This window comes from Poecilia latipinna, unplaced genomic scaffold (genome assembly GCF_001443285.1).
Source record: "Poecilia latipinna isolate Pla-1442-1.1 unplaced genomic scaffold, P_latipinna-1.0 Scaffold269, whole genome shotgun sequence".
NCBI classification, from domain to species: Eukaryota; Metazoa; Chordata; class Actinopteri; order Cyprinodontiformes; family Poeciliidae; genus Poecilia; species Poecilia latipinna.
In genome coordinates, this window is record NW_015112885.1 from 405,855 (window position 1) to 421,202 (window position 15,348).

Sequence of the window (15,348 nt, forward strand, 5' to 3'; positions counted from 1 at the left end):
ACAGAGGTTGGAAGCTTAAAAGGATTTTAAAAAAGAACTTTGCTGTTCTCTGTTCAGCCTTCCTGTTATCTACTGGATGTCTTACTCTCTCTCGGGCTCCTTTCATGGAAAATACAGTTTCACTTTAAAGGGCTTCGTATATCTCTGTGCGTCTTCTCACCGATAATCAGAAAGGCATCACTCAGCAATATCTTCCATTCCAAAGTGGGTTTCTGTCAGTAGCGCTTGGTTTGTCCACTGATCAGAAAAAGATAACCATTTTCTATTTTTCAACCGGTTACTAATCGTCAACTTTCAGTCTTTAGCAAATTTCTTTCCTTTGACGACCTTTTTGTTACAAGTTTTTCTTTTTCCTTTTTTGTGTCGCTGTCTTCTTTTTCCAGTCAACCATGTAAAAATGTTGCTGAAGGCTAAGGAGTGAATTCATGGGTTAGAAATTGAAGTTGCTTTCCAGAAGAGTTTTGATTGGACAATATGTGTCCTGAATGCCACTTTGGAGCTCCGTCTCTTCCCTAAAACCTTTCATCTCTTGTTTCTGTTATCCATTTCATAAACTCTCCACTGTTTTCTGCTGCCCATTCAAACTTTAATTAGGCTACACATTTTTTTTTTCCTATTTTGTGTAAAGATCCAGCTAAAAACTCAGTATGTGCCACCCACAGTTTGCAGCGAGTTAAAAGCCACAGCGTGAAAATAACATTTGAGCGTTTTCACTTTTGGCAGCTCCTAGAGGCTGTGTTGGGAATAAAAAGACACATAAAATCTTACAAATGAATCTGGCCTGAGGTCACTAAGTTAAAGAGCACAAAGAATGCAAACTGTGGCATTTGCTTTTTGTCTCATATTATTATTAACTCAATGTGGTTTTGGATTTTTTTCTTCTTTCACAGTATGACAGTTACTTCTTTTAAACAAATCATGTCATGTCAAGCTAATCTATTTGAAACATTTTATTTTATAGTTGAAATGGACAATGCAGCACGGCACCCAATTACAAAACAAGTGAAATAAGCTAATCTTAGTGTGTCATATTGATGTTCCCCAAGACTTGGAAAAATAGTACGTGTCACATTACCTCTGCTGTTTAGCTAACACAGCATTTCTGTATAAAAACATCACATTTAGTTAGACATGGTGGTGATAGTGTGATGGTCTGGGGCTGCTTGACTTGCTTTGAATTTTGCTCTCAGCCTGAAAATCCTAAAGGAGAATGTCTGGTCAGCAGGCCGTTCCTGCTCGAAAACCCTCCAGCAATATAAAAACCTTGTATCCAGTTATGGCAGCTGTTGGTACAACCAGTTATTAGGTCTAGGGAAATGTTCTTTCCACACGAGGCCGTATTGGTTTGGATAGATTTTTCGACTTTATATGCGTCCATCTGGATGACATTTTGTAGTTACATCTGTCTCTTCTTCTGTTCGCCATTTATTCTAAAGAATGCTTCTTTCATTCTGTCTTTATTATCTCTCATTCTTTCATTAATTCATTCCTTCTCTAGACATGTCCTTAGGAGTCAGATACAAATGTGCCCAAAACAAAAAGGAAATTAAATACATTTGTGTGAAAAACTAACTGAATAAGCCTAACCAGCTGCATTTGGAAAAATAAAAAAAATTCTAAGAATAGAGCAGATGGACGGTACTTTATTTAAGAAAAATCAATATTAACATGCATTGAAGAAACCTCTGTTGCCAGTTTTATTAGCTCAGTTATTTCCTGTGATTTCTATCTTTAAACATTTATTTTCTTTAAAGATCCAGAAAGGCTTTTGGTGAAACTCATTGTGTAAAGTTCTGGTTTTGCTTCAGTCCTGCAATTTTTTGTGTGGTTCTGGTACCTCAGTAGCTCTGGTCAGCACAGCTGGTTCAGCAGACCGAAGGAGGCGTGTGTGCCAGATGTCTTTGCTCTCAACCTTTAATCGTTCCTGTGCCATTACTGGTCGGTCACAGAGATCCCAGAATAGTCCCAGTGTCATCTGTGTCTGTGTGCAGCTGGTTTGATCGAACTGTTTGCCAAGAGTGTCCCTGGACGGTATTATTTGTATTTTCTCTCCTGTCTGTCAGGTACAGATTTACAGCCTCTCTAAGAGTTTCCCGCTCTGTCACGTTTAGACTTTGTCACCTGAAATAATAACAGATCTGTGATAAAAGATGAGAGGATTGAGTTTCAGTTGGTCGAAGTAATTATGTGTAAAAACTCTTTTTGGGTTTTATTAATGAAAAATGTTTTCTTCCTTCCTCTTTATTCTGTAGGTGATTTTCAGCATCCAGAGAGACCAGTGCGTTAGGACACATCCCTCCCACTGTAACTGGGCCGCCCATCCACATGCACGACACCATGGGCAGCTCCCCAGAGGTGCTTTCCTGGACCTCCTGCCCCAGTCTCTTGGTGGGGAAGCTGAAAGAGGAGCTTAAGCTCTCTGTGGTTGGGGACGCCATGAAGAAATCCAACTCTCCCAATGCCCAATCCCAGCCTCCTCAGGCCCCGCCTGCTGCTTTACCTCCTCAGATTATCACAGACCTCGCCCCGCCGACCAACCTGCCCGTTCCCCTGCACGTGCCCGGCCAGGACGAGGACTCCATGTTGGGGGGCATCAGCCCAGGAAACACGGCCCTCAGCGTGGACTCCACTCGGAGCGAAGGGGGACACTTTGACAACAGCGTACTCCAGCTGCAGGAGCAGGATCAGGAGGAAGCGGGTTCGCCGGCGTCCTGTGAGCACGGCGGGTGTGGGAGCGGCATGGACGAGCAGATGGGAGAGGGAGACTGTCCTGTGGACCACAGCGGCGAGGGGAGACCCAGCCACCCGCGGCACCCTGACGACATCAAGCTGCACTTCCAAAGAGCCGGGCCTGGGTCGGGGGGCTTCCTGGAGGGGCTGTTCGGCTGCCTCCGGCCCGTCTGGAACATCATTGGGAAAACTTACTCCACAGAATACAAGCTGCAGCAGCAAGGTTAGCCCTTGGTTTCATCTCCCTGCACGGTGTCCGGTTGAACAAACTAAACCCTCTCTGTTTAATTAAAAGGCTTCTGTCTCTAACTCTTCTGAGAAACAATCAAACGGTTCTGTCTTGTACTACCAAAAGCGTAACTGAATATCTGTCCCCAGCTTTAGTACGAGGCTGCTGCGTGGCTGTGCTGCTGTCATTTAGAATTAAGGTCACGGGCAAAGGTAGACTCACCTTGCTCCAGGGCTCGCTGTAGAGGCTGGATGCTCTGGCTGAAGGATATGCGTTGAGGTTAGGCACAAACGAGCTGAAGCTTTACGTTGTTCAGCTGAAAAGCGAGGCAGCATAACTTCTCCTCATCCTCACTGATATTAAAGCAGCACGAAACGGGGAGAGAGCGGCATGTGACTCCCTGAATGTCATTTAAAGTTAATTGTGCACAGCTTATGCTGTTTTCATCTGCATGTGTAAGTTACTTATGCTGCACAGAAGTGGTCCCAGTTTGTGAAAATGTAATTTATAGTGGTCTGGATTTATTTATGTCATTAAACCTGGCATTTTACCAGGGCAGTATAGAAATTTTAGATCCACTATGATTCCAGACCTTTGTGATTTGTCTCTAATGATGGATCCACACCAACCCTGTTTAGTCCACTTTAATCCGGCTCTAGTTTAGCTAGGAAGTACAGTTCGTTTGAGGAGATGTGTAATTATATTCTGATGTGGATCAGAAAAGCTGGTCTGCCTGAGATCTCGGCTCGGTTGAAGTCAACTCTGGCGCAGCTCTAATGCATATGTGAATCCTAAGCAGACCAGAGACCGCTCTAAAAGCAGGAAGCGGACTACAATGCTAGGCATTCTGGCCAAATACAACCAAAACAAACGTGCGAGTCTAGCGCTAGCAGGAGAAATGCCTTGTGGTCTTTTGCTAAAGACGAGAGAGAAATCTTACAACCGGTAAAATTTGATGCCACCAGACCATTTTTGCTTACATTTTGTGAGGAAGGATGCTGCACACTTTGGTGTTTTTGTGTCATTTCCTTTCGAAGTTCTTGGTGCAGCACCACCAAAGGTTAGGGGCTGAACTGGTTGTTCAAAGGGTTTGGTTTGTTTTACACTGTAGTGTGGAAGCGAACCGCACCAGGTGAAAATGTAACAAATGTTGCAATTTAATCATGTCTACCGGAACATCGGGTGCAAAAACCACCTAAAAAAAAAAGAGATATTTAAACTTAAAAACAAGTTTGAACATGTCTGAAAAGGTCTAAAAAATATCTCTATTTTACCTGGTTAAGTAGATTGCTGATATTTCCTTCTACCAGCTAACCTGACAGAGTTTTTTCTGTGCATCTTATGTAAGATTAATATAAATATGTCGGTCGTCTCACAGGACAGTGTAACAAAGTGCAGGTGTCAGAAGCTTGAAATGTAATTAACCTCATTGCAGACATGTGGGAGGTCCCGTTTGAGGAGATTTCCGAGCTGCAGTGGCTGGGCAGCGGTGCGCAGGGCGCCGTCTTCCTGGGCAAGTTTCGCTCTGAGGAGGTGGCCATCAAGAAGGTGCGGGAACAGAAAGAGACGGACATTAAGCACCTGCGGAAGCTCAAGCACCCCAACATCATCAGCTTCAAGTCAGTTCAAAACTCAAAACTTCTTGCCGGTTACCTGATCCTGGTTTTAAAACATGTTCCCCGTTTTGTGCATGTCAGAGGGGTGTGCACCCAGGCGCCTTGCTACTGCATCATCATGGAGTACTGCGCCCAGGGCCAGCTGTATGAGGTGCTGAGGGCCGGGAGGAAGGTCACCCCCAGGCTGCTGGTAGACTGGGCCACAGGGATCGCCGGCGGCATGAACTACCTACACCTTCACAAGATCATCCACAGGGACCTCAAGTCTCCCAAGTGAGCTGCTGGTTTACTGCTAATGTCACATGAGAGGCTTGAAAACTTTCCTCAAGCGAAGTACAGGGTTCCCACAAAAAGGAGGACATTTTGTTTTTGTTTTCAAGATCAAGATAAAAAAAAAAACAGAAATAAAGTATAGAAAATAGTGGTATGTCCATCTGTCTTTCTGTCTCTCTATCCACACATCCGTCTTAAGGTCAGTTCAACTGTACATCCACCCATACATCCTTCTTTCTGTCTGTCTGCATCCACATCCATCCATTAATCTGTTTTTCATTTGGTTTGTTTTCACATTCATCCGTCCATAAATGTGTCTTTCCATCAGTCTGACTTTCCAACTATCCATCCATCCATACCCTCCACATCTAAACCTAAACTGCTGTATAAATTCGTAGTTAAGTTTTGCATTTATCCTTAATAGATTTTATATAAAACATTTTTTTTCAAACCACTTTAGACATTTTGGATAAAAGTAGCAGCAGCAACTCATCCCTCCGGCTCTTTAGAGTGACATTTGCTCAAATGTTTTGGTTAATAAAAGCAAGCTCCTCTGCTTCTCCTCCTCCTCCTTATGTCTCATCCTCTGCAGTCGTGTCTGTAGCTCTGTCTTTCTAATCAATATCATCATGCTGCAGCAGCAAACCCTGTATTAGTCAGCAGAATGATAGCTGGCTGAAAGCACTGTAAAAGGTCAGTCTCATTTAGCTAATGGGATGATTCAGAAACACTTTTCTGAAAAACAGTTGAGAAGAAAAAAAAAATTGCTCTTTAAATTTAGTGGAATATCAGCGAAGAAGCTTAATTGACAAAGTGAATAGTTTATACTAAATCAGCTCATTTTGTAGCTCTCTTCTGTCTGTATTTTAGTGTTTTGGTCACACACAACGACACTGTGAAAATTTCTGACTTCGGAACGTCCAAAGAGCTCAGCGATAAAAGTACAAAGATGTCATTTGCGGGTACGGTGGCTTGGATGGCCCCGGAAGTCATAAGAAACGAGCCTGTGTCTGAAAAAGTCGACATCTGGTGAGTAGGAACACACCTGATTCTAAAGATATTGAATAAAAAGCTTTTTTGTCTCTAATTTAGAGATGAAAATCTGATGTTGGAGTTGTGTATGGTGCACCAAGACTGGAGTCTGAGTTAATTTGTGTTTTTCAGGTCTTTTGGAGTTGTGTTATGGGAATTGCTCACAGGAGAAATTCCCTACAAAGATGTGGACTCGTCCGCCATCATTTGGGGTGTTGGCAGCAACAGCCTACACCTTCCTGTCCCCTCCACTTGCCCAGACGGTTTTAAAATCCTCATGAAACAAACATGGTGAGTTTGGACCCGATGCTGTGACATCTGCTCTGCGTTTACTTTGAGATAAATCTTGATTCCTTTGCTGTTTTGCTTCATTCCAGGCAAGGCAAGCCCAGGAATAGGCCTTCATTTCGTCAGATCCTCCTCCATCTCGACATTGCCTCCGCTGATGTCTTAGGAACTCCTCAGGAGACCTACTTCAAGTCTCAGGTTTGGATTTCAGTCAAAATGGCCACATAACTCAAATTTCTCTTCTCGCGGTATGGCGCCTTCCAAAAATGTTTTTATACGCTTTGAACTTTTTCAGTTTTTTTTTCCTCTATTTTTTGTCTCTCCTTGGGATTTTATCAGAAAAAACATCACAAAGTAACATGAGATTGTGAAGTGGAAAGACAATATGTAGTTATTTTGAAAACTACACATTCTTGCTTTCACCTCACTTCACAATTCGGCATTACTTTGTGTTTAAACACATAACATTTCAATAAAATACTTTGAATTCACAGCTTCGGTTTTGCATGCAGGTTTTCTAAACTGTCCATTTATGCTACAGGCAGAGTGGAGGGAGGAGGTCAAGAAGCACTTTGAGAAGATCAAAAGTGAAGGCACTTGCATTCACAGGCTGGACGAGGAGCTGATCCGTCGCAGGAGGGATGAACTCAGGTCTGTTTACCAAATTATTTATGATGGGTTTTGTCAACAGGACAGCAGGTGGAAGACATAATGCTGATTTTATTTTATTTATTTTTTTAATTCTCCTTTAGGCATGCTCTGGACATCCGAGAGCACTATGAGAGAAAGCTGGAGAGAGCCAACAACCTCTACATGGAGCTCAGTGCCATCATGCTGCAGCTGGAGGTCCGAGAGAAGGAACTCATGAAGTACGTAGAACTGCAAGGCGTTATTTCACTTTGGTGTCATTTTCTTACAATAGGCCTTTGCTGGGTGATACCTCAGTGTTTCATCTTTCTCCAGCAATAAATAGTTCAGGTTGCTCTGTAGATTCAAGACTACTGGTTGGTGTTTTTTGTCCTTGCATCGTGTCCGGTGAAACCAAACCAAACATCTGCTGTCTGTGTAGGAGGGAGCAGGCAGTGGAGAAGAAATATCCAGGAAGCTACAAACGCCACCTGGTCCGGCCCATCGTCAGGTCCAACGCCGTCGAGAAGCTCATCAAGAAAAAAGGAAGCATCTCACACAAACCTGGAATGCCACCCACCAAGAGGTCTCAGATTTTAGTTTTGTTTCATTTAATCTTGCGAAAACTACAAGTATAAACTGGTGGAAAACTTTTTTTCACATGTCTTCTTCCATATCAAATATGAAACTAGTGGAAAATACATTCACCTAAAAAATTCTTACATCAGTCATGAGTTTAAATGAAGGCAACATTTTCTTTTCTAGCCACCCTTTCCCCGCTGAGATTTTACATCTTTGTGCTAAAGGGATATTCAGTGTATTTCCCCTCTGTCATTCCATTGATGTTTGTGAAAACAAGAGGCGTAAACTTTTGAATTTAATACTTTTTGATTTACTTCCGTCAGGGGAAAAAAAGTAAGAAAACATTAATTTGCAAACCTTACACAATCCATTCATCAGTATTTTAGCATTCTCATTAAAATTGTTGACATTAAAAGAACTTTGCTTCTGATAGTAAATTATTATAAATATTGAAGCAGCACAATCTATAACCCACATTATGTGCCGTGATAAATACAATATCTATCTAGGTGACTCCTTCCACTGCTGCCTTTCAGCAGCAAATAGATCACCAGATGAGGCCGAGATGATGATCAATTTGCCTTCAGTACTGAAAAAGAAGAACTTCCCTTCACTAACTTTAAGTCTGAGAGAATTACTCAGAAGAAAAGAAAATTGAGCATTCATAAGATGTTTAGCACTTGGATTAATTTGTATTTATCTTGAAATGTTTAAAGTTTAAATTTTAGCTCATTGAAGCACTTTAGACAGCTTTAAAGAACTTTTTTTACTTGGTTGTTAAATAAGGATTTACCAATCAATATTACCTTAATGGGCAGAGACTTAAAATAAGGTGAACCTGTAAAACTGTTGTGCTAAATTTGGGTGTACCTAACTTTTGTGTTGATGCGCCTAAAAAAAAAAGTTACTTGCACCAATGCAAAAAGTTATTCTAGAGGCCTGTGAAACACCTCTAGACTGAATGCAGTGTTGCTGAATGCGTCTCTTGCAGGCCGGACCTGCTGCGCTCTGACGGCATCCCCAGCGTCGACCCGCTCCCCTCGCCCTCGCCTCTGTCGGCCAGCCCCAAAGTCTCCACGCCTCCCGGGAAAACCCGCTACCGCAGCAAGCCTCGCCATCGCCGCGCCAACAGCAAAGGCAGCCACAGCGAGTTCCCTGGCGCCTTGAAACCTGTCGCTGGAGCCGCAGAAGACACCCAGTCTCTGCAGGAGCAACCTTTCCACCATCATCATCATCACCACCACCCACCAGCTGAGGGTCAGTTCCTTCCCCTGAAAGGCCGCGAGGAGGCCGTAGTCAACTGTGCCAACAATCTGCGCTACTTCGGCCCCGCCGCCGCCCTCCGCAGCCCTCAGACCGACCACCTGCAGCGCCGCGTCTCTGACTCCAGTCCTGACCTCATTTCCACAGCTGTGGATGCAGACACGCGGCAGCGGACTTCATCCACCAGCTCCAACCCCGTACCAGGGGCCGGCGCTGTGCTGTTATGTCCCTGCTGCCAGGCTCACCCTCTGCCCGGCTGCTTGCACTGTCAGGAGACTCCGCCCACTCTAAGCCAACCAGAATTACCGCACTACTCGCTGCTTAGCACCCAGGAAAGCAACCAGTCTTCACTGGCGCCACCCAATAAAGAATCGGCTTTAAACGGAGAGGACGGCAGCCTCGCTGCCCCGCAGGCACAGGATCCATCCCAATCCAAACACCTGCTGCCCTCTGCACTGCCCCGCACCCTTAGGCCCCTCAGAAAGGTGAGCAGCCATGAATCACTGCACAAACAGTCACACAACTTGCATTTTTTTCCCACATTTTGTTACATTAAAATTTCAAACTTCATTATATTTTACTGGGATTTGATAGACCAACAATGGTGGTGAATCGTTGAATAAAAATTGAAGTGTCGCCTCCATCTGTATTAAACATGCTTTAATACAGGCGTTCCTTCTGGACTGTATTAAAAATGTGATGTGTGGTGGAAAATGAGTACTGTGCCTCTCTGTAGTAATACACGGTGGTGGCAGCATCATGCTGTGGGGATGTTTCTTTATGTAAATACAGGGCAATGATAGAAAACTCACATCTGAAGAGATTTAGGAGCAGGTTGGAAGGTCACCTTTCACCAGGGCGTTAATCCTAAATACACAGACAGTGCAATGGTGGAATGATTTAGATCACAGCATATTCATTGTTAAGAATGGTCTAGTCAAAGTCCACTCTTTGTGGATTAAAGTTCACAGATGCTATGCATCCAATCTGACTGTGTTAGAGCTATTTTGAAGAGGAATGGACTTAACATTTTCTGTGTGTAGATGTGTAAATCTGGTAGAGACTTACATATTACAGAAACTCACTATTATGTGACTCTCTGTGTTCATCTTTCTCATAAAGTCCCAATGAAATCCACAAAATCCAGAAATGTGGTTGTGGGGTAAAAGTATATGAAAACCATTTAAAGACAATGTAAATAAAAAACGTACTAAACAAAGTTTGAGGTATTAATGTTAAAATACTCTGGAGGTGTGAATATTGGAAGGCACTGTGTGTGTATGGTGAGTGTCTGTATATCAATGGCCATTGTTGCTGCACTTTTCAGGGTGGCGATGAGTCATCTGAAGAGGAGGAGGGAGAGGTGGACAGTGAAGTGGAGTTTCCACGGCGACAGAGGTAAAATACTTTGCAAACTGACTTTTACGTGTCGTAATGCTGCGAAGTTAATCCATTAACAACTGAAACAAATGGCCCTTTTTGCACGCCGTAATCAAAATGAAGCCAAAATTAACTAAGACTACAACTCACTCCAGAATATGTTCCTTCCAGACCCCATCGCTGCATGAGCAGCTTCCAGTCCTACTCCACCTTCAGCTCGGAGAACCTGTCGGTGTCGGACGGGGAGGAGGGCAACACGAGCGACCACTCGCACAGCGGACCCCTGAGCGCCAGCCAGGAGGAGCACCTGGATGAGCTGCTGTCGCACACGCCCGACATCCCCATCGACATCTCCACCCAGTCCGACGGCCTCTCCGACAAGGAGTGCGCCGTCCGCAGGGTGAAGACGCAGATCTCGCTGGGGAAGCTGTGCTCGGACGAACACAGCTATGAGGTCAGTGGCGATTTGGCTTTTGATTTAAAGGTGTAGGCGGCATGCAGCTACTGTACTGTGGGAACACTGGGAAAAAAATTACAGATTTATATTTATATATATCTTAAATATCCAAAATAAGCAAACAAACTAAAACAATAAAAATAATGGATCATGAGGGCTCTGTAAACAAAATGACTCTTCAGAAAACGTTATTCATTGGCCTCAGACAGGGAAAACAGGCAAAACTGCCAGTTAGACGGCTCACGTTTTTTCTCTCATTTTGTCTCCAGAATCCGCTGCAGTTCGGAGACTCGGACTGTGATTCGTCGGAAGCAGAGTGCTCCGATACCACCATCAGAAACAACAAAGTCGGTGCTCCGTCGTCATGGTGAAACTCTCCACAGGGTGTTGGATCTGTTTGTTTATTTTATTTTTTTGCCTGGTGGCCATCATGTCCATATTAGAGGGCTCCACAGAAAACACAGCAATAAGAGGAGATCATAGAGAACAAAACTCTCCCTATAGCAACGTCCTGCGTAATCTCCCCACATCCTCAGCATCACCTCCTCTGCCCCCGCTCCCCCTCCCCCTCCCAACGTATAGCACTGCACCCAGGCAAACCCATGGCAGGGATTCCCTTTTGATTGATAATGTACAGTAGATACTATAACATTCTTAATTTATTTTTGTCTGAGTTTTGAAGAGAAATTCAGGATTCTCTGAACAGAGGAAATAAAAACTGACATTTTGAGACTGAGACTGATGAAGGTGCGGAGGACAGCAGAGGGAGGAAACGTTGAAGCTCTGATGCGTCTGAGCATCACTACAGGCCTACATCTCGCTACAGTTGCTCTGAGCATCGCTGAGTCGTTAAAACCTCAAAAAGAAAAAAGAAAAAAGCAATCTCCTTGTTAGTTTACAGCGCAGCGACCCGGTATCTCGCATCCTTTCACTTCCTTCTTGTCACGACTGTGGCCGACACAGGTAAACAATGAGCTCATGGAAACAGTGTCAACACCAGCATGAACAACTCGCCTTGCAAATTGCAAACAGAACCTCCTCCCCCCTCCAAAAAAAAGGAAAAAAAAAAAAAAAAACACATCTGGACTTGTCTCATCATCAGGATCACCGCATAGCTATTAGAGCATGCTCTCAAGAGGAAAAAAGCTTTACAAGGACTGCATGAAGCAGACGAGCGGTCAGCAGAGAGGACGACTCATCCGAGAGCTAGAAACAAACAAAATTAACGGACGCTCTCATCCTTCTCTCTGAGACACGTCATCAGCAATCAGGCGTCACGACGGGAGCTTTTGAGGGCGGCGTGCGTTGGTTCGCGTAAGCCCCCCCCCCTTCCTCAACCATCAGACATTGCAGTTTCAAGTCTCATCTCAGGATCGCTCAAGGACTGTGAAACTGGATCGGACCAACTATCGTGTGAGAGAATGTTGTTCAACTGGCACGTGTTAATACAAAGGACTGGGGAGGCATTTAGCAAATACAAAAAAAGCCCTTACAGAAAAGCCTTGGATGTTGAACCCTTTAGTGTAGGTGTTTCTATAGCTGCAGAGTAAATGCAGTGTCTCTTTTTTTTCCTTGTTTTAGATTTTCCTGGAAAGTGACAGAGCGCCTCATTCATCATTTTCTTGTAGATATTCTAATTTTTTTATCTGTCACGATACAAGTGCATTTCTATAAATAAGAATATGATGAAAAAGCTTTTTCACTCAAAAAAGTCAAATCATATAATTTCAATGCAGGCACAGTCAAAATTTTAATCAGAATTACCTGTTAAGTTTAATACTTGGGATGTAAAACTAGGGCATCAATCAGAAAGTCTCTCTAATTGCCATCATACCAATTTAAAGAAAACTCGTATTTCTCATAAAGCTGTCATTCCACAAGCGGCGTAAACTTTAGGATTCCACTAAAGAAGCTGGGTGTTCCCAGACTGCTTTACCTCAACAAAACAAAAAGGAAAGTTTAGTAGAGGGAAAAAGTATGCTAAAAATATGTGATACAGCCTTATTAAATGGAAAACAGAACTAAAGGCTTGAGTCTCAGCAGAGTCATTAAAAGGTCCTAAAATAATTTCAATTTTAAGTTTTAAAAACATATGTCCAGTTTTCCAACACGAGTCTTAAATTTTATTTATGTTTTAAATGTCCTCCTATATGCTGCTTCCTCTGATTTTTATTATTTTTTTGTTTTTGTTTTATGCTGTGGTAGTGATCATTTGTCCCAGGTTTTGACGTTCTTGACATGTACAGTGGTGTTATTACCCTTTCCCTATAAACCCATGAAATATTTCTGCTTGTGGAGCTGGATTATAGTTGTTAGTTTAGGGAATGAAAATCACACTCTTTTAACCTTATTTATTTCAGCTAATTCTTTATGGAAATGTGTATATTTGACAAGGTGGCTGGTTTTCAAATATTTGCTAAAACTTCTTGTGGATAAATAGTATGAGACTTACTTTATAAAAAGTGTTAAAATTCATAAAAAACATATGGAAAAGGCAAAAATAAAAAAAAATAAAAAATACAGAATATAAGCTAAGTGTAGGTTATTGAGCGTATCAGGGATTCGTTTAATATGTTTTTCTTTGTAAGTCATGTTGCTCTTAAACCATATTTGGTCCAAAAGAGGTTCAGTAAAAGAATTTACTGAAACTTGAAGAAACTCTGTCAAATATGAATCTGTTTGCTACTAATCTATATAATGAGCTTCGCTTTTTGAATTGAATGACTAAAGTAAACTAACTTTTTATGATATTTGAATTTATTGAGATGCACTTGTAAATATTGTCTGTTAGCTGAACAGCAATAACAAACAACAGGGTAGTTCTCAGGTGATAAATAGGAGAGGGGGTTAATCCAGCAGGCTGGATGTAACCATGGTTACTAGGAGTTAGAGTAGAGCACTGAGTGGATATATTTTTTAATTGATCCCTTTCTCTTATTTTTTTTCCCCCAACTTGCCTTTTTGAGGTTTGATGCTCAGGATTTGTGTTGAATGACAGCAATATATCAGCTGCCACTAGATGGCGACATTTGATTTTGCCTTTCTCCTTGAACCTCCCAAACCAATCTGTCTCATGATCCCAGCAATACAACTTTTTTTCACCCGATCATCTTAAATACAAAACAAAACAAAAAAAAGAGAGATACTGCATTTATGAAAGCATTATTTTGTTGCTTTTGGGTCCTTGTCTCGCATCCACATCTGTAATAATCCCATCAGTCAGGGCGGTACTGAACCCTAATGATGTCAGTTCAGACGTTTGTGCAGACGGTTGTGAATCTGCGTAAGGAACACAAGCCAGAGAGGAGGCCATGGAGCTTTAAGCTGCTCTTGGTTTTCACCAACCATATATCTCAGTGTTAATCCTGTACATAAACAAATGTAAATGCAATGTGATCCGTTTTTCATCCTCTTTCGTTAATGTGTCTGCCGAGCGGCCGGACAGTAGGAGGAGGAGGTCATCCTTATATCAGTATTGAACACTACGACAGGAAGGTGAATCTTGATTCAATGTGCTCGAGAGCTTTGAAAAGGCTCCATCTACCTTCTTCTCTTCTGTTTACGTACATGTGAAGTAACCTTGTGTAATCTGATCGAGCTGATAATAACACTTGTCTTCTCTGGTGTCCATCCTGTGAAGAATGATTGTTGTGAACTTTTAATTTAATTTTGATCTTTTTATTGTTGTTGTTTTTTTCTTTTTTTTCTCTCTCTCCTTTTTGTAGCTGGCCTACATAATTATTGAATTAATTTATTTGAATTGAGTCATCAGGAGTGGTATTTCTTTTTAATTTGAGGCAGCTTCAGAAATCTCATGACCAACAGGTTGTCCTTTTGAAGGAAGCACAATGAATGGGCGTGGGGAAGAGGGCAGTATTTGCGTGGTTGAACAAAAGCGTTACCATATCACTGTTTGACCCTGCAGAGGGACCACTCATCGTTTAGATTCATCATCGCAGTTTAAAGTATTGAATAAGTAGTTTGCAGAATCAAGTGCCCCTTCAGCTTTTTCCATCTTTCCCTAGGTTGTTAGGAATCACAGCAGGAGCAGGGTAGACGAGCCCGAGGGAACATGTAAGGAGCCAATTATTTCTCTACTTCTGCAGTGATTCCTTCTTCACATTTGTAATCATAAACTAAAATACTTCCATTTGAATTTCTGTGAAATTGTTGCCTGATTCTGTTTAGCGCACATACTTTTCTCTCTCTCTCTCTCTCTGTCTCTCTCATTTGCCACCCTCTTCCCTGTTGAATGGCATTATGATCAACCAATCCTGTCATTTTCCTGTATTATTCAGTGTACAGTGCAATAGGAGAATAAAATCAAAGCAAACAAACTGCATGGAATAAATGCTGATGTACTGTACCAAGAACACAGTTGTTTGTCATGTTTTATTTAAAACAAAGTGGGTAATGCATAGAAATTCAGTGCAGTGCAAATTCATTTGTTTCATTGAGGGCTTTATGTGTTAGGTGAGAGGTGCTGAGGTTCAGTCATCCAGTGTGGTGTGCTAAATGGATGAAATGCCTCCTCAACATGCAAGTTCCACAGAGTTCCACTAATGATCTAATTATTTGATTCAGATATCTAGAATCTGAGTTTCATCTAAATATTGCAGATGTATGGCCCTCAAAGGACTGAACTTTAATATTTGGTGCATAACTGAAGTGCAAGAAGAAAGGTACAGTTTTCAGGACACCTGTGAGCATTTTTTTCCTACGTCTTGACACATTTTTAATTATATCTAGATTTTTACTTTGACTAGACCATACTAATAGGAATATCCTATCCCTATTAGTTTCTTCTTCCACATGTTTACCTTGTCTCATACATATTTCTAAAATGTTGTAAATCATGTATCATTTTCTTT

The 15,348-nt window shown here is 42.2% G+C and overlaps 1 protein-coding gene across 2 annotated transcripts in view; it reads left to right on the forward strand.

The window, feature by feature from the left end:
* map3k13 (mitogen-activated protein kinase kinase kinase 13) overlaps positions 1 to 14,848 on the forward strand; it is a 38,477-nt gene extending 23,629 nt beyond the window's left edge. For both annotated transcript variants that reach the window (XM_015033468.1, XM_015033469.1), the window contains 13 exons: positions 2,253 to 2,953; positions 4,395 to 4,578; positions 4,657 to 4,848; positions 5,719 to 5,877; positions 6,013 to 6,171; positions 6,258 to 6,366; positions 6,710 to 6,819; positions 6,921 to 7,037; positions 7,238 to 7,381; positions 8,369 to 9,125; positions 9,968 to 10,038; positions 10,192 to 10,474; positions 10,747 to 14,848. In XM_015033468.1, coding sequence (XP_014888954.1) covers positions 2,326 to 2,953; positions 4,395 to 4,578; positions 4,657 to 4,848; positions 5,719 to 5,877; positions 6,013 to 6,171; positions 6,258 to 6,366; positions 6,710 to 6,819; positions 6,921 to 7,037; positions 7,238 to 7,381; positions 8,369 to 9,125; positions 9,968 to 10,038; positions 10,192 to 10,474; positions 10,747 to 10,848 — 3,015 coding nt within the window. In that variant the 5' untranslated portion in view covers positions 2,253 to 2,325 and the 3' untranslated portion in view covers positions 10,849 to 14,848. The remainder of the gene's footprint in view (positions 1 to 2,252; positions 2,954 to 4,394; positions 4,579 to 4,656; positions 4,849 to 5,718; positions 5,878 to 6,012; positions 6,172 to 6,257; positions 6,367 to 6,709; positions 6,820 to 6,920; positions 7,038 to 7,237; positions 7,382 to 8,368; positions 9,126 to 9,967; positions 10,039 to 10,191; positions 10,475 to 10,746) is intronic.
* The last annotated feature ends 500 nt before the right edge of the window (positions 14,849 to 15,348 follow it).